A 16,361-nucleotide genomic window follows, 5' to 3' on the forward strand; every position below is an offset into this window, starting at 1 on the left:
GTGAATAAAATGAATCAAAAAGAAAGCTGTGTTGACCGTTGAGGTGAGAAAGTGTTGGAAAAAGCAACAAAGTAAACCCCAGTTTGCTGCATCTTTTCTGGTCCTAATTTATTTAGGTCGCTGATATTAACTCACGCCCTTCCCCGCACCTTAGAATAAGATTTTCCTTAAGCTGATCTATGACCTGATCCTGTCCTGAAACAAAAGTTTTCAATATGCCAGAATATTTTATATCGGAGAACTTCTGACCACTGGAGACCAAGCTAAAATCAATCTGTTAGTTTGATCATTAAGGAGCTTGTTAACACTTTATAGATGTCTTTAAGTAGACCTGTGGGGTGGACGAATGTACATTTTAACTGCTTTAGAAGGGAAGGGGAGGCTGCTGGTCAGGAGTGTGCAGCAGCTGTTACTAGGAAAGCCTTCTAATTTAATAATTTGTGCTGACAGTGGTTATTTTGCATGAGATGTATATATTGATGGAATGTGAGGTTTAGTATTTCTCATGAGGCTTACTTTCTATGAAAAACAAAAATAGTTATTGGGATAGCTTTATGTTATTGGAATATTGTTCAAGGTTTATTGCTGACATAAATTAACCCTTTTCAGTTTGATATTTATTTTTTAACCTTGGCTCTGACTGAGATAAGACCCTGTGAGAACTGATTTTTGTTCATTTTGTGAACAACAAAAGGTCAAATTCTTGTTTTCTTACATAATTCTTGTGATGTGATTCAGTTGGGGGGAAAAATGAAGAGGAAGTCTCTTGGCTAAACTTAGTTCTAATATTTCATAGTAATAGTTACGATAGTCAAGCATTTTGATCTTTTACCAAAGAATACTTCAGTTGCTGGGGCTTTACTCTTTTGTTCTGTTTTTTTAGTAAAGTTTATATTATTGTATGCAATGGCAGGGGGGCGGTTTAAGATCCATGCAAGGGAACTTTTTGATGTTTCAGAAAAGAAGGGCAATCTATCCAGGTCATAGGCTGTAATTTCATCAGTTAGTTGTACTTCTCTCAGCACAGGAAGATCTTAATAAGACTAGTTTATGGTTTTGCCCAAAAACTGTAATTTCTTCATTTTACCAGTTTTTACTTGTGTGAAAGGAAAAAATATCTCTTCAGTAGGAGAGACATATTTTAAAAAGATATTCAGTACTTGTGCTGATGCTGTATCAAAAGCAAAATCTCTTCATGTAGTATCATTCCAGGGCTTTTTCCTTGCCTTTCTCTCACCTTGTGATAGATCATGTATATTTTATATCAGTCTTTAGTATACTTCCTTTTTTGCATGGAGCTACATCTTGGTCTCCATCAGCATGGCTAGGAGAGCTGGATGAGAGTGACTTGCTTATCCCATCTGAAACCATCTTCACCTAGCAAGATAAACATACTGAGCTCCTCTTCAGTAGTCCTGTTCCCTATTGTGTGAGGAGTGATTTACCAATCCTAACTGTTCCTCGATTACTTCATGTGTTCTGTGCATTCTTCATTTCTGTGGGTCTAAAAAAGCATGTTTGCTTGAGGTTGGCTCAAAGAATTCTAGCTGGAAACTGAATCACTGTAAAAGCAGTCATCTCATCCTCAGCGTGACAAAAGAAGTCAGTGTGCTGGTGTGTAGCATTAACAAGTTGTTCTCATGCTTGTCATTTTTTTTCTTTTGCTTGTTTTCTTTTTTCAGATGACTAAGTCGGTTACTAACCCGGAGGAGTTGGGCGGACTTGCATCACAAATGACCAATGACTATGGGCATTTGGCTCTCCAGGGCCGAATGGCAGCAGCCACAGCTGAACCAGAGGAGGTCTGCTATTTTTTAGACCTCTAAAAACTGAACGCACAGTGCTATCAATATTGAATATTCTCCTATTGTGTAACATAAGGGATAAAATGAAAATAGTGTGATTACATGGTTGTCATACAGGAATGCTGCAGTGGTTATAATTCAGCTGCATGCTTCCCCAAGTCTGATTTTTCTCAGTCAGACAGAGAGTAGGTTTACAACCATCTAGAAATGATAGTGGTTACTCTCAAATATCTACGTGGATGCTAAAATGAGTACAGTAAATAAGTTTCTAAACAGGAAAAGTCTATTCACTGTACTTAACTTGTCAACCGTCTGTTTATTGGTATGCCCATAATGTCCACACAGTCTGCACAGTCCATCATGTAGGGAATGCAGTTTCTGTCCAGCAGACTTTTGAAATGTAGGATAGAAGAATATATGGGATTGTGTTTTCTAAAACATTCTCCACTGGCCTAAGCATTATATTATACAGCCTGGTCCACAGTTTGGATCAGAGTCATAGGTGCAGCATAGATGTAGGGGTTTGTTTTTGTAACACCCTTCCCCTTCACAACATTAGAGCTGAGTTTCAAATTTTGGCCCATTTATCTTGGAACCCTAACATTGCTTTTTCTTTCTTTTTTTTTTTTTAAGGCAGATTCTAGCAACAGCATGCAGTAGGCAACCGTCGATCCTCTGGATCATGGTGTATGTGTAAGAAGTATAGTCAGGTGATCACACCAAGACCTTTGATGCGCATGCCTAGGCAAAAATATGGAGGAGTAGAGGTTGCCCAAAACTTACCATCCCCTCTTTAGACCATTGAGACAGAATCCAAAGGCCAGATCGAGTCCAAATATTCATTGCCTCAGTGGTTGTAGTTTCTGCCAGAGAGCAACAGATAAGAACTGCTGCTGAATGCCTAATGCCTCAGTGACGGCGTGTTTCTGTCAGGATAATGTCTTTTAGTCTTTCTCCAACCAAGGAGTACTCCTAAGGCAGTGGAGCTAGGGTTTTGAGGTGCCCTATACTCACCTTGTTCTGGAGGTTGCAACATTGTGGTATTTTGTAGGAGCTGCCCTGCCATAAGCAGCCCCACCACATTGCCACCAGGCCCTCCAGTCAGATGCATTTTATGATCATACCTAGGATCACAACAGCATGTATAAGTACATAAAAGCTTTAGTGCTTTTGCTTTCAGTGGTGAAAAGGGGAATTAATAGAAAATGTTTACAACCTGTCCTACTAGCATAAAGTCCAGGCTACCATCTTTGTTTGCATTGTGTTTTTTTCATAAATTGGTTACATGGGGCTAACTAACATAGGTATTTTATAGCACTCACCACCTTAATTTCTAATTAGCTGAGTAAAACAGGTTAATTTGTTAGATTTGTTCACAGTTCATTCACAACCTTGCACAATACCATGTAAGTACATCAGTAGAAAAAAACATTTCTGCACAGGAAGTAAAGGAGAACCAGGTCAATACTACAGAACACTTTCCTTGAATACTTTTCTTAACTTCTGCTGTTCAAATGTTGTTCTCACTTACTCTGAAATTTCTGTGCAGTAAGTCCTTTTCTGTGTGGAATTTTATAAATCAGTATTTTTTTAGTGAATGTTAGAAACTGTCTAAAACAAGGTTTTAATTTGTAAGTGCCTGTATTCATACCACAAGCCTAATTGCAGGAGTTCCTCCCCCAGTCTGTGAACTGAAGCATTCAATCAAAAGTTCAACTCAACTTCAAATATGAAATACTTGGAACAAATTACTTAATGTTCTGCAGACCAAGAATTAACCTCCACAAGAACTTGGAAAATTTCAAACTGCTTGTAGGCAACTTGAAAAGACAGTTCTCTAATTATTCTCAGCAAAGCACTTCCTCAAGGGTCATCTTATTTGATGCATCACATAAACATCCTCAAAGTATTTCACTTATAAAATTTAATGCACTGAGAGTGACACAGAGAGAGACTGGATTGCCGTTCCTGGTCTTTTTTCCTTCTTGGCCCTTTTTACGTAGGACTTGATTTAAGTATCTTTTAACTAGTGAAGATAACTAGTTTTTCCCATAAATTCTCAGGCTGTTGTGCCAACAAAGGCATTTTTTCTATTTGCCTCCATTCTAGTGACTGTATACAGTAGGTGCTGCACAGGATCTAAGATAAAGTGAATGAATCAGTTTTCTATGTGTCATTAAATTGCTCTGGTTACCTGGCATACAAAAACCTGACATGATGATGCAGCATATGTTGCCAGATTACCAAGTGTATCAGATTATCAAGACAAAAGACCTTCAAAAAGCTTTTCACTTACTAATTATGTCTCATCACTGACAATTCACTTCAGTCTTTTAAATATTCTTGACACTCAATGGCTAAATCAAAAATAATGGTTTAAATTCAGCATGAATATTGTTCGGCACAATGGCAATTTATTCATGAAACTAATGCATATTAACTGGAGCTTTAAAAAACATTTTATTGAAACTAGTAAGTGTTATCCCTACTTATTTATTAACCAAACCACAAATTTATATGTACACATACATGTAAGTATTAAAATTTCACATTAGCTTTTGTGGTTGAGACAACACTTCTGGTTTCTGTTTCAAGAATAGATATGCAATAGATCATTTCCAGGTGTAAGTACGATTTGGCCATTTCATATGGACATGCTAAGTACAGGCTACCCCCGCTTAACACTGCATCATTTAGCACTATTTCACCATAACACTCATTTGAAATTGATACCTGATTTCACTTAGCGCGCAGCGAGTTTTGTTATAACGCTTGTAGTCACCATCTTGGGTCATTAAAACGATTACTATCGCCATCTTGGGTCATCAAATACTTTCGGTTTCGCTTAGTGCTCGTTTCACTTAACACTCACTTTTTCAGGAACCAATTATGAGTGCTAAGAGGTGGTTGCCTGTACTGGTGATATAAACAAACAGCCAAGAATTTGTGCTATATTCAACTGTGAATAAAATTAAGGTACCTGAAACATTAAGGTTACATATTCTTCAGTCCCAGTTTGGGGGCATCCTTTGTTTGTCAGCTTATATAGAAAACATAAATTTTTGCTTTGAGCCCTTAGGGCATTTGTACACATGCTCACACCACAGCACCAAGTACTTTTAAAAGCATCCGGCACTGCAGCATATACAGTTGTATAAGCATTGAAATGCGCATCAGTGCTAAAAAAAAATGGTGGCAGTGTACCTTCAAGGTGTTTTAGTTCAAAAGTGTACCACCACCATTTTCTGCATGCTGGCACGCCTTTTGCCACTTACATAACTGCATGTGCTGCAGCTCAGTGCACATCAGCTCGCATGCAGAACAAACTCAGTTAATCGAGTCTGCTCCTGCCCGACAGATCTCTGGTGCATCACAGGACAAAAAGGTATGTGTATAAATGCCCTTAGTAATAAAATAGAACAACTGTTATAGACACTGGGAAGGTGAAAAGGTTGTGAAATTTCTGCTGTGTTTTAGAAATGCATAAATTGGACTTGGGACAAATGCCTTGTGTAAATCACAGAAGACTTATTGCCAGAATTTAATCCCCTGTGCCCTGTTGAATAGCACTCCCGTTAAATGAGCACTTCTGTATGACACCACTTGTGGGTTTAGCTGTATCTAGAAAAAATACAGAATGTCAGATATGACTCTTATATCTGGCCTTTGTGGGAAATAAACATTTCTGTTTATGCAGATACTTAATAATCTAAGCATCTTTTTCTCTTGCCTCCCCTTCTTGCCTAAGCAGATAGGATTCCAGATCAGGACCCGGGTGCAAGAACTTGGTCATGGATGTATCTTTCTGGTTCAGAAAGCTGGAGCTCTCCAGATTTGCCCTACAGACAGCTACACCAAACGGGAGTTGATAGAATGTGCTCGTGCTGTCACTGAAAAAGTAAGATGTTCCTTGTTGTTTTCTTTCATACTGTACAGCAATAGCAGCAGAACTCTGGTAGTTTCTTTGTTTCTTCTGAAAGTGAGGAAGAGAATACAAACAACCATTAGTCAGTATAGTAGACTAAATGTACTTGTGTCCTTTCCCCTTTAGTCTGATTCCTAAGGGTACCTGCAGACATTTGCCCAATCTATGATCACATGGCTTACTTTAAGCCGCATGATCATAGATTGGAAATGGCTTGTGTACATATTTGCTTGTGCCAGGAGCCATGCAAGGAACCTGATCTAAGTAATTCAGGGTGAGGCAAAAGGGGCAGGATCAGGGTGGAGCTAGCACAGGGGTGGGCAAAATGGTTGATCTGGCTGGCACCTGGACTCCATTTCCCACAAGCCCCTGCCCTCCCACCAGTTTCCATGGAGACCTCAAGAGCAGCAGCACCCTGACAGCGTGGGGCCCAAGGTTTCCATGTAGACCAGTCCAAGTCACGCTGGCAGGGCATGCAGCTGGGTGGGGAGCCAGTCCAGGTCCAGAGCTAAGATCTTGCAGTGGTGACAAGTGTGGTCCGGGGCACAGCTGCGATCTGAGGCCTGCACATGTCTGGAGCCACTGCACACAGGGTGTGTGGGCAGCAGATCACAGCTCTGCCCCAACTCCGGCCCATGCTGTCACTGCTGCAAAATCCCGGCCCTGGCCCCAAAGCAGTTCCTTGCCCAGCCACACGCCCTGCTAGCACTGCTCGGGTCAATCTTCATAGAAACCCTGGCCCCACACTGTCACCGCCCTGCCACTTCTGGGGTCTCCATGGAAACCGGCAGAGCAACATGGGCAGGGGCTGCTGGGAAATGGAGTCTGTTGCAGGCTTGATTTGGCCCACAGGCTAGACTTTGCCTGCCCCTGAGCTAGCAGGTCTGCAGAGGGCACTGCTGGGTCTGCAAAGCGGGGCAGGTTTACCTGTTCAGGGGTAGGGTGTGATGACTAAAAATAGCCCAGTCAGGACAGGGCAAATAGGAAGAGCACGACCCCAGGACTGCACTCCAAATGTGTGCAGACGTTCAGCAGATCAGGCTAACCCATTCCAAGTCTAACCTAGTTTACCTCCTCAGGTGAACTAATTTAGATCAGGCCAGCCACTTTTTGCCTGGTTTAACCTCTCCAAATATCTGCACAGATCCAGTTGATCTGTGTGTAACATCTGCACGTACCCTAAGGAGAGAGATATTCAACTCTAAAGCCATGTCCGCACATGTGTGGACATTTGTTTCCCCAGGGACAACTACTTTAGGCTAGACATCAGGAAAAACTTCTTCATGGTAAGGGTGGCCAAAATTTGGAATGGGCTTCCAAGGGAGGTGGTGCTCTTCCCAGCCTTGGGGGGTCTTTAAGAGAAGGCTGGATAGGCATCTGGCTGGGGTCATCTGACCCCAACACTCTTGATGATCTGTTGCAGTCCCTTCCGATCCTAGCATCTATGAATCCATGAATGCCTGTGCCATGTTCCTTCTGGCAAGTGACAAGTTATCCCAGGTGGAGTAGGGGGGCTGGGGCCAGCACTGGACTGGCCCCAGCAGCCTTACCTGGGGTCCTGGGGGCCTCCCAGGGCTGCAGCAGCTGTGATCCAGATGCACAGAGCCTGTCAGGCAGCTGGAATATGGCTCTGGCTGGCCAGGCTGAAGTTTTGAGCAGCGCATGCTGTCCCCACTTATGCCACTTTGGTTTTTTTGCCCTCTGGATAACCAGGGAGCAACCGTCCCCCCCCCACACTCCCTTGCAGTGCAGAGAACAGCTAAACACGTGGTATGTGGTTCCACAGACGTGTCTGCAGGGCCACATACTGCACAGTCGGGCTCATCCTAGATGTGACCTAATACAATAAAAAGTATTTGTATAATGGTAAAGAATATAATGGAAATCTTAAATCTGTGTGGTTGGCCAAGTTAATAGTTTTCATCCACTATGAGGTTGTCAAAATATCTAACTGGCTTATGTGTTCTGTGCCACACATGGATGGGACAAACATGTCTACTTATGAAGTAGAATTATTACTTTTTTCCAGACCTACTCACATCACCAGTATCTTCCTTCAATTTGTAGTAGTGGGTTTCCAAAAACTGTGTTCATTGGCATTATAAATTAGTTGGGGGGGTGCAGATAGGGGGTGTCCCTCCAGATATAATTGCAGTCTTTACCAGGCCCAGCATTGTCTGAAGTTAAAATATACTTGGGGAATCTGTGATAGAATAGCTTATTGCCATCTCAGTACTAGGTGCAACTTTTGCAGGGATAGAACTTTAAAAAGAGACAACGTCAGTGCTACAGAACAAAATCCCAAGGCAGCAGGAAGTCTTTCTTTCTTCGCCATATTTAAAATCTGTTTTTTATGAGAACCTGCTACAAATGACTGTTGCAGCTTTTGATTACAAAGATTCTAGTTCAGGACATCTTTACCGTAACTTCTAACTTTTTTTGCCTTTGAGTTTGGAATATCCAAACTAGCTTGAACCACAGGCTTAAATCTTGACAGAGGTTTCTCAGGATTGCTTTTGAAACCGACATGATTAACATCACATGGCTTTCAGTACATGGGTCTCTCTGATGAGATGTTAAAAACATATGTCCCATTTGTAGGGCATGAAATTAGAAAAATCACTAACCTTACCCACAAGATCAAATTTCCCCAGGTGGCCTTGGCGAAGATGCAGTTCTCTCTTCTACTGTCTCCTATGTTAGTGTGGTGTCAGTTGTCCACCTGGCTGTTGGTTTTCTCTTTAGCAAATGCTTTGTTTCAATAATTCTGGATACATGCAGGCAATCTAATAGGCCATTTTGAGTCTGTTGCAGCATGTACACATTCACTCATGGGGGCCAAGGTTCCCTGTGTTATGTTACAAGCTAAGATAACTAACTGACAATGCAGTCTCATACCATGTTTGAAGGGCACAATTTAGCTTGATCTAAAATATTGTTTAGATGTTGTTTATTTGTTAGCAGATAATACCATTTTACAATGAGTGCCTCCAAAGACAGAGGAGTAACTGATGTGCCTCTCAGTGTCTTGGCGTACAGCCTGCCAATTGGAACACAAAATTATGGCCCTTTGCCAAGATGTTATTGGCTGATGTTCCTTCCAAATGCGCATTTGCCACACCAGGGTTGGGAAGAGCAGCATATCACTAAGGCAGCAGAGGGAGATAAGTTGTACAGAGCAAGACAGGAGAGATGCATCTTTTTAAAATAAGCTACGAGATAAAGTTGAGTTTTGAAGAGCATCTTTTATCTTTGTGATCACATTTTTGGGCAGTGCCTTAAGCCGCTGACAAGTAATTGTAACATTGAAATAAATGCAGCTCCTTTATTGACTTTGCTGAGAGCCTAAAGATAATTGGAATTCTTATTTACTGTAACTGTGGAAGCCTTTCCTTTCATTTGATTTTATGGAAGATGAGAGCTTACACTATTGATTGTGCAATGTCATTATGTATACTGGGACCAGATATAGTTAAGGTCTTCATGATCTGCTCATTTATTGTGTATTATGCCTCATCTGTAGACAGCCCATTCCTGTATGAAAGATGAATGTCAATAGCAGGCATCCTTCTGTGGAAAACCTAATCAAACTTGTTACTATGCAGATAGAGTAAGCAGGGGAAGGGAAAGAGAAAATTATCAGAGATGATGAAATTAGATCACAAAATGAATTGTGCCTTTGGTTCAAACCTAACCTTTTTTAACCAATAAATCAATTAACATTGCTTTATTTTAATATGCCCCTCACTATAAATTTTTGTTTCCAGGTTTCTTTGGTTTTGTCTGCCCTGCAAGCAGGAAACAAGGGCACTCAGGCTTGTATCACTGCAGCTAGCGCTGTTTCTGGGATAATTGCAGATCTGGACACAACTATCATGTTTGCCACAGCTGGAACCCTTAATGCTGAGAACAATGAATCATTTGCAGACCACAGGTCAGTGTTTCCCAAACATGGGCTAGAGGAGCTGAATGGAAGGAAGCAATGGATAAATGTCCTACCAGTGGCAAAGGAAAAGGAGTACAGATGGAGCTTTGCCTGCCCTATAAATCTCCAAGAATAAACCCAGATGGGCCAATTAAGTGAGAGAGAAATAGGAATGATTTGGGGTCATTGTTTCAAAAGCCAGATAAGTAAAGAAAAACAAGTTTTGATTTGCTCATGTATGTGTGAAGGGAATAACAGCTGGCTGATTTCCTAGCAGTATTTCAAACAAAAACCACAAATGTGACAAGTTTGATACAAGGCATTATTTTAACATAGCCATTCCTGTATTGCATTTTTATTGATTGCGTTTCCCTTTGTTCCTAGTAGGAAAAATTAAGTGCCCATGAAGTTGGAGAGGATGGCTTGGGTAACCTTGTTTCTTTTTTTACAAGGTCTATTTTTGACTTGCTGGCTTTTCCAGTGCATGTAGCCAATGCTGAGACTGGACCTATTTGGTGGGTCTGTTTGATAGTGTCAGGGTCAGTTATTCTGTCTTTTGGATCAGTTGATGGCCTACATTTCCATCTAACGTCATATGGAATATAATGATTCGGGGGCATTTTTCAAAACAATGAAACATTTGCAGCATTCCAGCCTTTATTTCCCTCGTAATGAAAACCTGAGGTTCTAATGGCCAAGACACAGCTGTGGCTCAATGGCACATTTGACCTATGCCATCACTGCTGTGCCATTACTTAGATCCTGGCTCTGCCAATTCTTTAGGAACCATAAGTACTGGAGTCCAGAATTAGAAGAGGTTTTTTCATCATCAGATGAAGTTTGTTACATACTTTGCAGACAAGACCCTGCCTCCTACAGTTTAACAATGAAATAAACTATTTGCAATTGAAAGATGGCAACTAGAATACAACAAAAAGCTTAATGGGGATAACTAACACCAGCTTGTGACTACTTTTATTACCCAACTTTATCACCTCTGTAAAGGGAGGACCAGGCCATTTTTGCAGGGAAGAAAAAATCATTATACAGTGGGTCATATGGAAATGTAGCGTCTTATGTGTATACACCTGGGTTTGGATTGAAGAAAGTAACACAGTGGTATGTTAGTGTAAAGTCTGTTTCCTGCACAGGTTCATATGCTACTTCGGCTACCAGCTTTATGCTTTGCAGCTCTGTTTGATGTCATGCATCTGAATTTGGAGAGAGGCAAGACTGTGTCCAGTCTAAGCAATGTAGTGCTATAGAAAATAACAAATACTATGGCTTGTGCAAAGAGCAATACTTATAACAAGGGCGGGCAAAATACAGCCCATGGGCTGGATCTGGCCCGCCAGCTGATTGGACCTGGCCCATGGGCAGTGTGGCCAGCTTGATGTTGGCCTGCCCACCTGTCGCTGGACTAACTGTCCGCCTCTCTTGTCTGCCATGCCTTGATGATACATAATTATGGTGTTAATTAGGTGGGAGGCTACCCATTTTTGCACCCTGATGTTTAGGGGGATCTCTGCAGCTCCATTCCAACCCTACACTGCAGCCTCTCAGGCAGCTAAACTCCGCTGTACCCTTCATGCCATTAGCTATGGTCCCCTCCCTGGGACCTTCAGCTTCCCCTTAGGCACTGGCCCTATCTCAGGTCAGTCAGTACCCTGAGCCTCTTTGCTCTTTGGGCATCCCTTGCGATGGGCCCCTGGCCCTTTGACCCCTCTTTGGGTCCTGGCCCCAGCATGGGCCAGTCAGGGTCCCTCGGGACAAGCCTGAGCTGCTTGCCTGCTTTTTCCCTCACAACTTGGCTGGATCACGTGAGCGTCACGCCTCTCACTGCCCTGGGCTTTCCCCAGCTAGGACTCTGTGTGGCCTGGAGGTTATTAGGTGCCCCTGACCTGCCTTTCACCAGGGTGGTAACTGGCCTGGCATTTCTGGGAGACTGTTCGCGACAAGCAGCCCCACCAGGCCACCCATACCCAGCAGGGTGCACTTTTAGGTCATGCCCAGGACCTGGAGCCACCTCCATTCCCATACCCCCAGCCCATAAACCTCCAAGCTGTTCCTGAGCCGGCTGATGTTTCTGTTGTGGCGGCCAGCAGCAAACTGCTGCTTCACCCTATATGTATCCTTGGTCTCAAAATGGCTGCCGTAGTCAAGCACCTGGCTGCTGCCTGCTCCAGCCCTTCAGGTGGCCAGCACCCACCAATTAACTGTATCTGGTCTGCGGGTGCTTCTGCTGCACTCAGCATGGGGCCGAGCCCTCCCTACTCCCATCCAGGGCAGCAATCACTGCACTCCTGCCCTTACCCACCAGATGGCCCCGGCCCGAGCCAGTGTGCACAGCTTCCTGGCAGGGTTTCTGCTGCAGCTGCCCAGGGAACTGCTTAGCTCCCCTGCCTCCAGCAGCTCCTCCTTCTCCTGTCCCTGCTGCAGCACTCAGGGTAACAGATAGGGAGGGGAAGTGGCAGTGAATGGGGGGAAGCTGCAGCTGGGCAGCTCTTGCCCTAATACATGGGACTCTAACTCCAGCTTCTGGTCACCGTCCACCCACTCTGCCTGCCCAGCGCAATCAGCAGCCACCTGAGGGCAGTTGATTGGGTGGAAGGTGGCCCTGCCAGGAAGCTGTGTACACTGGCCAGATCTGGAGCAGGTGTAGGCAGTAACACAGGGTGAGTGCAGGGGTGCAGACAGGGGCGCAGGGCAAATGCAGGAGTACAGACAAGAGCTGTGTGGCAGTTGCAGACAGGAGCGCAGGGCAGGTGCAGGGGTGCAGACATGAGCATGGGCAGGCTGCCCCAGGTGGGGCTCAGCCCCATGTGGAATGCCAGGCAGCAGCCACAGGCTGGAGGGGAGGCAGGGGTGGACTGCACCTATATGTGCCCCCTGTCGCTCCCTGCTGCCACCCACCTCGGGCCAGTAACCTAACGCACCTGCATACCCAACCCACATTGCACACCAACACCCCAACCCCATACCCCACCATACCCACACACTCCCCGACACATCCCACCATACCCACATCCAACTACACACACACAGCCCCTCCACCCCCACTGCACCCACCATCCCAACACACAATATACAAGAGTAAGACTTTAGTTTGAGCTATTATGCAATCATCTCTATGTACACTATTCAAACATACACAAATCAATATTTTTAATAAAATTAAAAGATGTTATAGTAAATGTTAGCTTATGATTTGTTTTTTATTTATAATTTGTTAAAATTATATCTTCTGAAAGATTTTGTATGCAGCCCTCAACAGCTCACCAAAACTCATTAAGTGGCCTTCCAGCTGAAGTAAGTGCCCACCTCTGATTTATACTCTGGTGAAGTAGGAGTCCGAATTGGTCCACATCTGCATATTTGGGCTAAAATTAGCTTATTACAATATATGAATAATGGAGAAGTGAAGCATTTCATCTTTTTCAATAAAATTGTGATTGGTTTAATTTCCTTTTACCTAATTGCGCACTTGTTCTAAGCCTAAAATAGTTACTGTGTAAAGGCAGTCTTTACAACTGATCACGTTAATTCCAGGTCAGTGGCTTTTCTTGATCAGAATGTTAATGTTACTGTTAGTTAACGTGAGAATTTTAAAGCCTGACTTACAACTGCAGGTAGAGGTTTTTCCTCCGTTACATCTAGGAATTCTTAAAAGTCCAGTTATCAGGTTTTGTGCAAGTGCCAGTTATTTCTTGAATGACTAATTTTATGTTTTCTTTTATCATTTTATCTTCATGGTTTTACCTTGTTTCTGAAGCAAATTGTTCAAAGATGGTCTGTTCTTTCACCTGAAGGAAGGGGTGAAAAGCTTTAGATTTCTCTCCTCAAAAACTATGTGGAAAAAGGTGTGAATTAGTCATGTTTTGTGCAGCATTTCCCTTCCCTTTCCTTCCCGTTACCCCCTTACAAATAATTATTTTCTTTTCCATAGAACATGCTGGCTAAGGGGGAGGCTGGACAACTGGTAGTTTCCTCTCAATATAGCTGGGCCTAATCTCTCCACGTTATGGCTTGTTGTTTCCTCCCTCTATTGCCATATCTCATTTCCTTTCAGGAGGAAGTCATTTCATTGAGGTATCCCGTTCCTGGTGTGTTGACAACCTGAAACTTAATACATCTGTTCTAACTAGAAATTGCAACCTTGTGGTGTTAGCTAGGATTATCATGAGTAGTTACTGGTATGTTGCCCATTGTCTACATAGCTCTGTCTCTTAAAATAATGTTGAATGCCCTTCTCCCTTTTTCCTCGTTCTCCCCTCTCCATTCCCCTACGTTCCTTTTTTTTCCCCAGGGAAAATATACTGAAAACCGCAAAAGCTTTGGTTGAAGATACAAAACTGCTGGTATCTGGTGCTGCCTCAAGTCAAGACAAACTGGCCCAAGCAGCTCAGTCATCCGCTAACACCATTACCCAGCTAGCAGAAGTGGTAAAACTGGGAGCAGCCAGCTTGGGATCAGATGACCCTGAAACACAGGTATGAGGGGCAGCAAACCTAGAGGTAAACAACGGATCAATATCTGTCACATTTGAAAGATATACGGTTGTAAGAGAAGTAATTTTCAAATCTCAAAGTACGAGGCAACTTTTTTCTTTAAAGTGACTTTCACTCAAGTACCTGTAATAATCTTACTCAAAGTATAGGTGTCTCTCTTGGATTAATTTGAGTTTACTTGTGCATCTTGCTTCTGAAAAACAATTTTGTATATCTAAGTCATTAATCTAGAAATGGACAAGACTTGTATAGAATTGTGGCTTGTCCCCTATCCACCAAAAATATAATGTTTTTTGCAAGGGTATAAGTGCCTCGTTGTCAAATGATTCATGATGGGGCTTCTGACTCATCCTTTGGAAAGCTGTTCCATAGTTCAATGATTTCACTTCTAGGGACCATTTTATTGAATTTAAGATTAAGCAGTGCACTTCACGTTGTTTTAATGTTGCTAATAGTTTGCTGAAGTTTTACAGGTATTTCTATATTATTTTTCTCTCCAGTCAGTAATGTCATTTTTCAAAGTAGAAACATTTCATCTCTTATTTGAATCTATTGAAATGGAGGTTGGTAATGTACTACCCTTTTAAGTTAGTAAGTTCATTTGAAAAAGTTCCTTTGCTTGTTTGAGACTGGAAAGCATGACTGTACACAATTCCAGTGTCAATTTACAGAAAATTCAACTGTGAGAAAATATTGCAAAAACTGAAAATGTTTATTTCTGGAGGATTTTTTGATAACTGTATATTCCTTCCACCCTAGCAATATTTGTTACTTTAAAAAACTACCATATCTGGAGACTTTATTCTCAAGGTCAAGTCTAACAATGCAGGGTTGCCAATAAAAATCATGTAGTGCAAGCAATTATTAATTGATATCAGTTGTATATGGGGGCATAGTATGTTCCATGATAGGACTTGACTTTAGCAAGGCTTTTGATATGGTCTCCCACAACATTCTCACAAGCAAGCTAAGGAGGTACAGGTTGGATGAATGGACTGTAAGGTAGATAGAAAATTGGCTGTATCAATGGGCTCAAAGGGTAGTAATCAATGGCTTGATGTCTAGTTAGCAGCTGGTATCCAGTGGAGTGCCCCAGGGGTCAATCCTGGGCCTAGTTTTGTTCAATATCTTCATCAGTGATCTGGAAGATAGGGTGGAGTGCCCCCCTTACCAGGTTTGCAGATGACACCATGCTGGGGGAAGTAGTAGATATGCTGGAGGGTAGGGCCATGATTCAGAGAGACCTTGAGAAATTGGAGGATTTGACCAAAAGAAATCTCATTAGGTTCAATAAGGACCACTGCAAAAATCCTGCACTTATGACAGAACAGTCCCATGCCTGGTACAAGCTGGGGAATGTCTGGCTAAGCAGCAGTTCTGCAGAAAAGGACCTAGGGGTTACAGTGAACAATAAGCTAAATATGAGCCAGCAGTGTGCCTTTATTGCGAAAAAGGCTAGTGGCAGACTGGGTTGCATTAGTAGGAGTGTTGTCAGTAGATCAAGGGAAGTGAGGATGGTTCCAAAGAGGATGGAGCTAGACTGTTCTCAGTGGTGGCAGGTAACGAAATAAGGAACAATGGTCATAAGTTGCAGCAACGGAAGTTTAAGTTAGATATTAGGACAAAGGTTCTCACCAGGAGGGTAGTAACACTGAGACAGGTTACCTAGAAAGGTTGCGGAATTTCCATCCTTTGAGGTTTTTAAGACCTGTCTAGGCAAAGTCTTGGCTGGGTGATATAGTTGGGAATGGTCCTGCTTTGAGCAGGGGGTTAGACTTGATGATCTCCTGAAGTCCCTTCCAACCCGAATTTTCTAAGATTCCCTGACTTGTAGGGGAGGTTAGATTACAGTTTTAAGTATAGCTTATGTCTTAAATATAGTCATTTTTCAGAGCTTCAGCACAGGGTACCAAAGTGTAATTCTAGTATTATAAAAGACTTTGTCTGTCTGTCCATCCGTAACACTTTATTCACACTCTGATAGGTTGTCTGAAACAACCAATGATGTTGGCGACAGAGCAGACAGAGCTGTTCCCACCCCTCCTCCCCTGTTGGCCCTGCTTCCTGGAGGTGGCAGCAGCACAGGGTGCTGGCCAAGTGGGATGGAGGGGGCAGCAGGGCAAGCTTCCTCCCCCCTGCTTCTAGGAGGCAGCAGGGCAGGGTGCTGGCGGCGCAGCACTGGCTTCACCTCCCCCCCC

At 42.9% G+C, this 16,361-nt stretch overlaps 1 protein-coding gene across 3 annotated transcripts in view; it reads left to right on the forward strand.

Annotated features, from left to right (window-relative positions):
* Window positions 1–16,361, forward strand: part of TLN2 (talin 2) — a 313,576-nt gene that overhangs the window by 226,435 nt on the left and 70,780 nt on the right. For all 3 annotated transcript variants that reach the window (XM_019504368.1, XM_019504369.1, XM_019504370.1), the window contains 4 exons: window positions 1,683–1,802; window positions 5,557–5,703; window positions 9,498–9,664; window positions 13,962–14,145. In XM_019504368.1, the coding sequence (XP_019359913.1) occupies window positions 1,683–1,802; window positions 5,557–5,703; window positions 9,498–9,664; window positions 13,962–14,145 (618 nt within the window). The remainder of the gene's footprint in view (window positions 1–1,682; window positions 1,803–5,556; window positions 5,704–9,497; window positions 9,665–13,961; window positions 14,146–16,361) is intronic.

The sequence above is a fragment of the Gavialis gangeticus genome, unplaced genomic scaffold (genome assembly GCF_001723915.1).
Source record: "Gavialis gangeticus isolate Ggan-Ray unplaced genomic scaffold, GavGan_comp1, whole genome shotgun sequence".
Lineage (NCBI taxonomy): Eukaryota > Metazoa > Chordata > Crocodylia > Gavialidae > Gavialis > Gavialis gangeticus.